This window comes from Zootoca vivipara, chromosome 5, assembly GCF_963506605.1.
Source record: "Zootoca vivipara chromosome 5, rZooViv1.1, whole genome shotgun sequence".
NCBI lineage: Eukaryota > Metazoa > Chordata > Lepidosauria > Squamata > Lacertidae > Zootoca > Zootoca vivipara.
This window is the reverse complement of record NC_083280.1, coordinates 47,374,891-47,386,938: the sequence shown is the minus strand read 5'-3', so window position 1 is coordinate 47,386,938 and position 12,048 is coordinate 47,374,891. Positions and strand designations below refer to the sequence as shown.

At 39.8% G+C, this 12,048-nt stretch overlaps 1 protein-coding gene and 1 long non-coding RNA gene across 3 annotated transcripts in view; one reads left to right on the top strand and one right to left on the bottom strand.

Moving 5' to 3' along the window:
* The window catches only part of SORCS1 (sortilin related VPS10 domain containing receptor 1), a 359,470-nt gene that overhangs the window by 253,628 nt on the left and 93,794 nt on the right, over nucleotides 1-12,048 (top strand). For both annotated transcript variants that reach the window (XR_009557597.1, XM_035132751.2), the window contains exon 6: nucleotides 10,162-10,226. Coding sequence is in view for 1 of the 2 variants with exons in the window: in XM_035132751.2 (XP_034988642.2) it covers nucleotides 10,162-10,226 (65 nt within the window). In the remaining variant the exon portion in view is untranslated. The remainder of the gene's footprint in view (nucleotides 1-10,161; nucleotides 10,227-12,048) is intronic.
* The window catches only part of LOC118093506 (uncharacterized), a 58,685-nt gene that overhangs the window by 21,322 nt on the left and 25,315 nt on the right, over nucleotides 1-12,048 (bottom strand). The gene's annotated exons all lie outside the window — the stretch shown is intronic.

Below are 12,048 nucleotides of genomic sequence, written 5' to 3'. Positions count from 1 at the left end.
ACAGATTATTTCACTGATGTAGAAATACATGTATTTTTTAAAATATCTTATTCCTCATAATAGGCATGCATATCTCGGCCAACCAATATTTATGAATCAGTTACTTTTTATGTGTTCCCTTTCAAAGTTAATGAATTTCCAGAGGAATGGCCCTGCAGCACATCAAAAAGTCTTGTTGCAAAGGGTCCATTGATTTTTAAAATTGACACGCAGCAGCAGAATAAGACTGGAATTCTACTCTCCTTACTTGGAAACAAGCCCCATTGAATTCAGTGGAGTTTACTTCCGAGTAGACAAGGTTAGGGTTGCATACAGTCTGCTTCTATCAGCAAAACCACTTACACAAAGTAAAAAAAGTGTTGAGGGGGAAAAAATAAAAGCAGTGAATCACCTGGTGGGACAGCTGCAATTATAAATCAATGAAAATTTAAATAATGTGCATTACAAAGTGATTTATGTATAATGCTGGATGTTAGGAAAACAACAGACAAAACTTTTGTTGTAGAGAACTAAAGCAAAAAAGCATTCCTAGCAAGAGTCTGTGCTCTTGCTAGGTGGGACAGAAGGAAGTCCGTCTGACAAGCTCTTCTGGCATCCCTACCTATAAGTCTGAATCATTCTTTGTGTGGGTGTGTGGTGGTGGGGTGATGGTGGGATGAGCCACCCATAGGGGCGGGGAGTCTGCCTGCCTCCTCCCACTCAGCCGCCGTACAGCTGAGGGGGGAGGCAGCGGGCGGACTGTTTGGGCAGCACGGAGCCTGCAGACGCATGGCTCGGGCGTGCTGCAGGCCCTGTGGTGAGTGCCGCCCAGCATTTTGTCACCCCCCTCAGAGGTGACACCCGGGGCAGCCTGCACCCCCCCCACCCCTTCCTCTGCCCCTGTTCAGCATGTGTTCAGAAGCACATTTCCTAACATGGGCTGAACCATGGAATTATAAACCATGGTATGGATTCCAGAATCTATCCCAGCTGAGCACAAGTGAAGTTGTGGGCAGGGCACCATATTTTCCCCTGTGGGTTGACCAAATTTTGCTTCGTTTCTTTTGCCTCTTCACACAAGCAGAATGGTATAGATGTGGGTGGAAGGGAGTTATTTGTTTCCTAATGGTAGAATGACCGCTCCCCACATCAAATTGGGGGGGGGGACTTTTGCGTGGTCGCGCGCAGCCCCCTGGATCCCAGTGCGGCTCCTGGTAGTTCATGACTGGCTTCATCCTCCCCAGGCAAGATACCTGGGCTCTCCGCCTACCTCAGTCAACTGCCCAATCCTGCCTGGGAAGAATAACATAGCAGCTAGCTAATAAGTGTCGGGCCTTATTAGCCATAAGCAAGATAATGAGAAAGTAGGATTGAATGGAAATATATTGCATAACCAAAGGAAGAAAGGAGTTATGCAGTGCTAGCATAAGCTGAATGTGTCGATGCAAGGTAAGTTTGCAAGGAGCTTGAAATGTACCTGGCAAAATGCTAGCTTCCAGGGCATAAATTGTCCTAAACTGAGGCGTGTATATTCTGTGCTGCTATTCCTTGGCTCTGATGTCCTGTTTGATGATGCTTTTGAAATACAGAAGGCTGTTCCTCACAGCTGGAGGTAGGACTAGCAGCTCACTCTCAATATTGCATTTCTCTGATTCTGAGATAAAGCTTACCAGTTAGTTCAACACATCACACTAGTTGCTCTTGACACTTATTTTCCGAAATAAAAGAAGAAATGGGCATGGATCTTTAAAAAAAAACAAAAAGAAAACCAAACCCTGTCTCCATTACATACTCATATAAAACAAAATAACTGTTGTACTTCTATTGCTGGGCCTCGACATAAATTCTTTTGAAGCTTTGAAGCCCTTATGGTGACTTGAAATGTTTGAAAGTGATTAAAATTTTAGGAAGCAACTTTGTAATACAGTGGAACCTCGGTTTATGAACACCTCGGTTTATGAATTTTCGGTTTATGAACGCCGCGGACCCATCTGGAACGGATTAATTCACTTTCCATTACTTTTAATGGGAAAGTTCGCTTCAGTTTATGAACGCTTCAGTTTATGAACAGACTTCTGGAACCAATTACACCCATGTTTCAGTTTATGAACGCTTCAGTTTAAGTACTCCGCGGACCCGTCTGGAACGGATTAATCCACTTTCCATTACTTTCAATGGGAAAGTTCGCTTCAGTTTATGAACGGTTACTCCGCGGACCGTCTGGAACGGATTAATCCACTTTCCATTACTTTCAATGGGAAAGTTCGCTTCAGTTTATGAACGCTTCAGTTTATGAACAGACTTCCGGAACCAATTGTGTTCATAAACCGAGGTACCACTGTAGAAGCTTTTGAGGGGGGGGTCTTACATTTTTCATAGCATTATAACCATTTTCTGCAAAAGGCAGCCAGGAACATCAGTTTGCTATTCCCATTGGAATGACTCTGTCTTGAAATTCCACCCCCTGCCTCCACCAGTCTCTAACTCTCCCACCATTTGCTTTAAAATTTGAGCCAAACAATTCCATAAGTAAAACATGAAAGCCATAAGTAAAACATACAGTATATGTCACAGTGTAAATCTACATTAGGTATTTCTGCTAGCTGACTGGAGACCCTAGGAGTATTGGTGTGTACTCATGATAAAGACTGCAAGTAAAAAAAAAAAACGGTGAAGAAAAAATATGGCTGTGTTTAAACTATAAATCATGCATGAACAGTTTCAGACCCAGGTTATGAAGTTTTGGTGAGCAGAACTATACTGTAGATGTATGCAGTAACTGTAATCTTAATCTTAAAAATCTTTTTTAAAACTGCATTTCCTGCAATTCCATAGTTTAAGGCAAAGGCAATATCTTGAGCTATTTACATTCTTAACCATGCTTCTATGCCTGGAGAACTTTTCAGATTATTGCCTTTTACTCAATTTATTCATTTGGAAATGAGATGACCTACTTTATAATTTCTTTTTATTTATTACATTTGTATACCACCCTATACCCACAGGTCTCGGGGTGGTTCATAGGATAAAATCACAATATAAAAACACAAAATACATCATCAAAATAAGAACAAAAATAGCCCAATAACCACGTCACCCCCAAACACATTTTAAAGGGGCATTTAAAAGAGTATAGTTTTCTCCTGAGTAGGCAGAGCATGTTGGGGCAATTGTTATGTCTCAGGGTTACTTTGAGGATAAAATATAGGAGAAGTATAATTGTTATTTTTATTAATATCATTTTATTAAATTTCCATACCACACTTGATTTGAAGATCACAAGAAAGTTTACAATATTAAAACACAAAAATATACAGCATAATAACAAAAACAAAACTCTACAAACACAGTTTTAAGGGCCTGAGAGAAGAGGAATATATTGGCTTGGATATATAATAAAGGTACCAGATGAGCTTCCCTGGAAAGAGCATTCCACAGGCAGGGAGCACCTACAAAAAAAGACTGAATTTCTCATGGAGGAGGTGCATGAAGAAGAGCCTCAGATGATTACCGCAGGGTCTGGATAGGCTAATATGGGGAGAGGCAATCCTTGAGGCATTGTGGTCCTTAGCTATTCAAGGCTTTATAGGTGTTTTTTTTTTAAAAAAAAAGGACTTTGAATTGGACCCGGAAACTAATTAGCAGCCAGTGCTTTCAGGCCAGGATCATGCCTGCTTCTTCAGAGAGAGTATAAACCAGGCATGGCCAAAATTGGCCCTCCAGCTGTTTTGGGACTACAGGTCCCACCATCCCTGACCACCGGGCCTGTTAGCTAGGGATGATGAGAGTTGTAGTCCCAAAACAGCTGGAGGGCCAAGTTTGGCCATGTCTGGTATAAACGCATCAAAAGCAGGCAACCTCCCATCCAACTAGGGAACCACCCATTAACTGTGCCTCAGACTTATCCAGATTGAGCTTCAATTTGTTGGCTCTCATCCAATCCATTACTGAGGCAAGGCCATGGCCCAGCATATCCACTGCCACATCCGCAGATGTAAAGTAGAAGTAGAGCTGTGTGACATTAGTATATTGCTGACAATGTAGTCCAAAACGCTAGGTGACCCCGCTCAGTGGTTTGAACCCTCATTGAAGCAACCCCTCATTGAAGCCTCCATGGGGCCAAAGAGCACTCCTCAAACATCACCCTCTGGAAGTAGAACCAAGTAGAACTGGAAACACCACAAAACCACCCACCTCTAACTAGGACCGAAGGATACCATGGTTGATGGTATTGAAAGCCACTGAGAGGTCAAAGAGAATTAACAGTGACACATTTTCACTGTGTCTCTCCAAACAGAAGCACTCCAAGCAGTTTCTGTGCCATAACTGGGCTTAAACCTTGATGGAAATGGATCTAGAAAATAAATTTCCTCCCAGAGTGCCAAGAGCAGGCAAGAACCACCCCCTCTCTCAAGGAGGCATTAATTACCTTCCTGGCCCAACCATCTGTCCCCTCCCTGCTAGTTTTTTTTCCCCATCCAAGAGAAGCAAGGGTCCAGAGTGCAAGTGGTCGCCCTGACCAATCCAAGCACCTTGTCCACATCCTCAAGCCTTATTAAATGAAACTCATCCAACATAACAGGACTAGACAGTGCCCTGGACACCTCTCAAGAGTCATCTGCTGTACCATGTACCAGGTATTGGTTATCGTTAATGTATTAACCATCTAAGCCACTAAGTCTCACAGTGATTTACACATCAGATAACTAAAAGTTAAAAACACAAAAACAACAAAGACATTTAAAACAAGGGTAAAAACCCTAACAAGTGGACACTCATGACCAAGGCCCATTTACTCATCTGGGAAAGCCTGTCGGAACAAACATCTCTTCAGTTGTTTCCAGAACAGAAGTGAGCTCCTCTCATATCTTGATAGGAGTGTGATTCTGCAGAACAGGGGCAGCCATGCTTCAATGGCCTTCCCTGCTCAGCTTACAAAAGATTTTAAAAAAACCATAAAAACATTTTTACATTCTTCTTCCTGGCAGGGCTCTAAAACACACTCCTACAATTAGGTTTCACCAAATTCAATTGAAGTGGAGGGTGTGGAGGCAGACAGCCTGAAGACTGGATGTACTTAAGTGGACAATGCACAGTTAATTCAACTTGCCTAGATATAACACAGCCATGAAGCTCACTACTGATCTTGAATAAGTCACCATTTATCGGACTAAATTTTGTTATATATTTGTTATGAGAATAAAATAGGATATGCCCATGTGTGCCATCCTGAGTTCCATAGTAGACCAATGTCAAAAATAAAAAGTTACTTTAATTTGGAATATATATATATATATATATATATATATATATATATATATATGTGTGTGTGTGTGTGTGTGTGTGTGTGTGTGTGTGTGTGTGTGTGTGTGGTAATTTACACAACTATTTCCCCTGTATTATGGTGATGCTTTTTGGATACCTTGCAACTCAAATGGAAAGTGAGAGAATGAGATTATTTTATTATTTTGTCCTGCTGTTAGCTGTCTTCAGTAGTTTTATAATGGAAAGGTGGGATGCAAGTATTTTTAATGAATAAATGGAAGGATCCACATTGCTGCAGTTTTGGAAAGCTTGGTGACTTCTTTGCACAAGACTGTCCAAGGACGAGTGCAATAGGAAAACTGTTTTTGTGAATCGAAACTTCAAGGTGCAGCTCTTTTAGGGTATGGATAATATATCACCCAAGGTCTTTCTCGGTTATGGGAGGGAATAGCTTGCTCTGCTTCCACCTGAAAGAATCTCCTTCAGTTCACATCTTGGCACTGTATTGCCTTGGTAGATTTGAATACAAATCACGTCCTCCTCTGTCACGGTTCTTTATTTCTTCAGTGCTTCCTCTGTTATCTGCATCAGGACATTATGTGACTTTACAGCATTTATTAAGTAATACCGTCAACTGCTCTAAAGAGAGACAAAATGCCACCTGAAAGATAAACCAGTGACTTTTCAAAGTCTCTGAAAAGGGAAACATCTAAAGGGACAGGATTTGGTTTATGTTTTGTGGTTCCAGCTTTACTTAACAGATATAACTTGCATGTAAATTGATTAATAACCTGCTTCTCCACCACCATTTGATAGTCTTTTGAAAACACACATGCATGCAACCATATAACAATAATAATAAAGTGTCAGACTAAATCCATTGCTGATTTAACACCTTTCTTTGAATGGTGGATTTTATATTCATTTTGCCCCTGCTGTACGTTGACAGTGAGCCATATTCTAGTCTGAGTTAAAGGGAAGTTTCAGTCGGCCAAATTCTTCGAGGTAGCGCCGCATGCATGAAGTCACCATTTAATGCCTGCAGAATCCAGAAATGAAAGCCCCTTGCAGACAAACTTGAAGACGAAAGGAAAGGCTGCACAGTGCCAGACTCCCCTCCCAACATAAGTGTTTTCATTTCAGAAATGAGCCAATGCACATATTCTCATGTGCACCTGCTTTGGATTCAAATATGAACCAGAATAAATCAGGGGCGCTTCTTAGCTGGCTTGAAACAAAGAGGGAGGCAAATTATTTGTTTGCACTGTATAATCTGGTTTGGGGCAGGGGGGCGGGGAGGGCAAGTTGTGCCTTTCCAATGCCTAACTTTGTAACAGATTTTGGCTGACTCGGGAGTCTTTTCCCAATAAGAAAGATGCCAAGAAGGGAAGCCAGGAAGAACAGCAAACCAGCATTGTAATTGACAGGTCTCTATGTCAGTGGAAGAAAACCTGAAGTGCCTAAAACTCCTGGACCTATTTGTCTCCATAGTTTGGCAGGCTTCATCCCCCCTCTGAAGCAGCTATCATATCTTCCAATTTCATCTCAAAGAGTGAAATTTATTGGGTTTTCCTCCAGCAATCTTAAGCAGCCCTTTCTTGTGGGGATGGCTACCCTTTCCAGATGCTCTCCTCCCTGTATTTGGGAAACATCAACAGCAGCATGCTTCTGACGTTCACTGAAAACACACCAGGTTTGAAAAAGACCCTGCTCTGGCGTCAGTTTCTAAAAAGATAAAATCTGGAACAGATCAAACCACAACAACTGATCATAGTATCCAGGGAAGCCCATATAACATCTGAACCTGGGGTAGCTCAGTTAGTGGAGCATGTGATTCTTAATCTCAGGGTGGTCGGTTTGAGCCCCACATTGGGCAAAAATATTCCTGCATTTCAGGAGGTTAGACTAAATGGCCATCATGGTTCCTTCTAATTCTACGATTCTATGAAATGCAGGAGCCTTGGGGCTTCACAGGTGATATTTACACCTGCTAAGGAAGAGCTGGTTTAATATAATCAAACCTTGCTTCGGTTGAAGCAGCTACCAAGTGGATCAGAATGTCCTGAATAGACCTGTAGAGATTTGTGCCATTTGTAGCTCAAAATATTCTGCCAACATCTTCCTGATGCTGCTTGCCCATGTCTAGTATTTCATATGCTTTTAAAATCTTGATGAAAGGAACACAGCAAGCATAGGGCTATGAGAATTTTCACAGTATTTTTAAAACATACTTTCTTTCGTCATCATCAAACATACCATCAGAGATTTGGTAGAATTAATCATTTCGTTAGGGGCTAATATCTCCAATTGTCATGTCCAGCGCTTTTTTTCCTTAAAAATATATTTAGGGGTACTCTCATTTTCCTACTCATATTGAAATAATGCCCCTCAATGAGGCCAAACTTAGATTCACAAATTGTTTATAGGTGTTCGTACCCCAGCCCCCAGAAAAACTCAGGTCTCTGTGAACAAACAGAAAAGTTAGGGCCATTTTAGTTTCATAATGTCAATGGGGTTTTCAGAGATTTGTATTTTCTGAGTTTTCATCTGGATTCAAATATGGGGTAGGTCTGAGTGCTCCAGACCGATTCAGGTCCAATTTGGATTTACAAATTGGGGGCACAAATCAGATCAGGGGGTCAAGGCACAGCCCTAGCATCCACCCCACAAAATGTGCATTGAAAGCTGTACCATAGGATAGCAGTATATCTACTCCCTTGATAGTATGGCTGTCAAATACACAGTTTCTACCATAAAAAAATGAACGTTTATTTAGAGAAAGAAAGGGCAGCACTGATTTATAAGATAATATTCCCTATCTTCCAGAGTTGAACCAAACAGAATGATTTCTCGACTTAGGGTTAACCATGAAAGCACTAGTTAGTGAATCACCTTGCTTAGTCACATAATTTATGTACTGTATTTTTACAAGTGTATTTGAATAAAATCTGGTTGGTGTGAAAAGGTCTGAAACTACTTTTCTGTGCTATTCATTTAAACAAAACAGTTACTATTATTAATCTCCTCAGAATATTACCCACATTTGTATGCTCTAACATGTATTTTAACGATTTTGTTAAATAATGGTACAACACCTACATGATTAATTCAACTAAAACCTTTGAGTCAGTCCAAATCTTTCACTGGTTTATAAATCAAATAGCGTTTAAAAAGAATACATTTTGAAAGCCCTGAGCCAATGTCTTGCAATGTGTCTAATGGCTTTCAGTGCCTAAACCACATTGCTTTTGATTCTGCCACAACTGAGGGCTCATTTACACTTCCACTTGTCCCATGCAAACACACACAAAGAAAATTATCAATAGGGGGAAAGCTCCCATTAGTGCCCATTTTGGGTTCCTTAAATTAGCCATTGGTCTGTCTATCTATCTATCTATCTATCTATCTATCTATCTATCTATCTATCTATCATCTATCTATCTATCATCTAGTAGTGCCTGTGTCCTGGACTTGTTTTCATATAAGTTGAATAGGTATCTTCCCCCCCCCCTTTGCAAACAGAATTACATTCATAGTGACGAGGTAGACTTCCAATGCAAGTACTGACAATAGTAATTCAAAAGCTTCAGGGTTTCTTCCCTCAGAACATTTAATTTAGTTAGGCTTGGGCAAATATAGACTACTGTCAACGTTAATCATTTTTTATTCACTTAAATCTAGTAAGAAGTAATGATCAGTATTTGTTCTTCCGCATGAATTGCTGCTGATAGGTCAGGGTCTTACAGACGTATTTGTTGAACAGAATTAAGTAATTGAAGGGATCAAGTATTTTATTTTAACCACAATTTAGATTTTGCTAAATTACCAATGAACTTCAGAAATGAATCTGTCTTCTCTACTAAGGACAAAACATCTTGGAAATTCAGAGCATCCTTGCCCAGTTTAAATCCTTGTTTTTCTCCAAGAATTTAGTCACTGGTGACATTTTCAACAGGTCTTTCTTACCTATGAAAAAGAAGGAAAGAAGGAGAGTTCCCTGGGAGGAGGGATTGATCGTTAAACCACTCCCAGAATTGTAAATCTCTGAGGGGAATAGGGGTTTCCTAACACCTCTCAGCTCCTAGAATTCTTGGGGAGGGGGTGCTATGGCTGTTTAAATAGGTATCATAGTGCTTCACCTGTATAGTGTGAATATGGCCCTAGAATGTTCAGAACTAAGACTGACACGATGAGATCAAAGCAGAGGTTAAGGGTATCTCCAGATTGTCAGTAGCTCATGGAAGCGATTCAAACACATAGGAGAACTTTATGGTCCCAGCAACACCATACATTTAAAGCACTCTTATACCACTTTAATGACCATGGCTTTTCCCAAGGAAACCTCAGAAATGTAGTTTCCTTGTTACAAAACTGTACAAGCCTCTGCCCACCCGACGATGTTGGACTCCAGCTGGCATGGCCAATAGTCAGGGATGATGGGAGTTGTAGTCTAGCAACTTCTGGAAGTCCACCACCACCACCACAAACAGATGCTGCTCCCTAGCACTTGGATTCAGCTCATTTAGCATCCAGAGATGAGCCATAAATAATATGTGACATTGTGCAAATGGCCACAAAGCTTCTTTTAGAGAATTGCCTAAAAGCAGATCTATAAGAACCCATTTAAATGTATCTAACAAAGCATTTTTTCCTATTCACATATTGTGCTGAATGTATTATATTCTGGTATTGCTGATCCTATGAGCAAATAAGTATATTCTATTTTCTAGTTGTTCCTGAATCTCACCTTCATTTCATAAGAGAAATAATAACTGCCTGAAAATTAATGGGGAATTTGTTTTCTAAACAAATTATAAAATATTTCTCATTAAACTTTTAAGCTTTGCAACTAGACACAATGTTTTATAAAATGTACTCAGCATACAAACACTATAGTTTTAATTTCTCCCTTTTCAGGTCTAGGATGGGTACTACTAAAGAGCCAGACATAGTCCATTTGGAGTCAAAGACAGTGGATGGCCGTAAGTTCTTTTGCTTCTTCATAGTCATTTTATTGCAAGTGTAAATACTTGGTCATGGAAAGAGCATCCAGATCTAGGATATCATCAGAGAGATCTAACAGCAACTGCACATTACTGTCTGGTTTGGTGCTGCGGAAGCCATTCTTAAGTAGGTTGCAATTCATAAGGATATTCTCCAGCTAAATACAGTTTATACAGAAATAGAAAAGATTTGTAAGTCATGATAGGCACTGCAAGAGGAAAGCATAAAAATGAAACAACAAGCATAAAATGCTTTTCTTCTTATGGCCTGCTTCATTTGATCAGAGCTTTCTAGCGATGCTGTGGAAGTGTATAACATTTGAAGTTTGAATCTTGGCTTCTTTCCTCCACAAAATGGCTTACAAACTTTGGAAACCTTTCAGAATGATAGCATTCCCTTCTCTCTGTGGTTGTCCCTGAGCTAGGGAGAGACACACAGAGATCTTTCATTTGGTTTTGCTTCGGAAAGTCCTTCTTTTCCATTTCTGCCATCTTCTTGAGTACCTGTAAACTGGTATACCAGTATGTTTTAGTGATTTTAATGTTCTGATCTTATTTTTGTTCTTTTTATGTATTTTATATGTAGCCACAACATTTTCACACCAGAATGGGATTGTTTTGATAATAAGCTGCCAATAAATGAAACAAACAAATTAACAAAAATGCCATTGAACTCAGCCAGAATATACTAGCTTTTACACAGGATCGGGCTGCTACTCAGATTTTGGGGGTTCTGTACTCTCTCATCTATGGATATCTTCTAAGTAAAAGGCAGAATCCTAAGAAATTACCACTGTATAGCCAGAGGACAGAACTGAGGTAGATGGGAAGGAACATAATTAAGATTGATTGTACTATGTGCAATCGTATACAGTAGAATAATTAATATATTATGCTTCGTTGTATTTTATTTTGTTGTATGCAAGCCTGTGTTTCTTGTGGTGAAGGCTGGTATAAAAATACCTTAATAGATAGATTCCATTTTGACAGAGTTGCAGTGGAAGGTTCAGTGAGCAATTACATAGAATAAAATTAGGACACATTATGCCAAATGGTTAATAAGTATATCCAGTTCAGCTTTAAAAAGAAGTGGGGTAAATAGTTTGCGTAGCATATATTCATGGCATCCAGTATCAGTTTAAATAACATTCAGCATTAATTGCTGCAATGTATAAATTTAATCCCACCATTAACACTTTTGCAAAGTCCTGGAGGGTTTTTGATCAACTGTACACTTGGAAAGTAAATAACTAAAATCCATATTTATATTTAATAGTTTCTCTTGAAGTCTGAAAGCCCATTTTAACTAAAAGTAAATAAATAAGTGTGGAAGTAGTGTCAATTTCTGCATTTTCCATTGAATGCCTCTCATGTGAAGCTTATCTCAGGCTTTAATTTTGTATCCCATGGGTATCACAGCGAGCTTGCAGTAAGCTTAAACTGTACCAGAAAAGAGTTTTAGAAGGGAAGAACAAGGGGGAGCTTTGCGTCTCTGAGGTCACCCCAAATGCAGATGGTGGAGTCTTTGTCACTAAATGCATAGAGTGAAAATAATAGACAGTAAATTGTTTAAATTGTGGGCTACCGTATCATTAATTTAAATGTCTGATATGCAACATCTTAAATAGTTAAAGTCAACCTCCCCAAACTCAGCGCATGCATACTTACTACCAAGGTGAAAGCGCAGAACTGTGATTCCTAGCATTCATCCTGCCTCTGAGCACCAGATTTGTATTATGGCTCGTCTTTGTACATCACAGTCCATGTATTTGAAATATGTTTTAGGAGGCTCTATCAACAC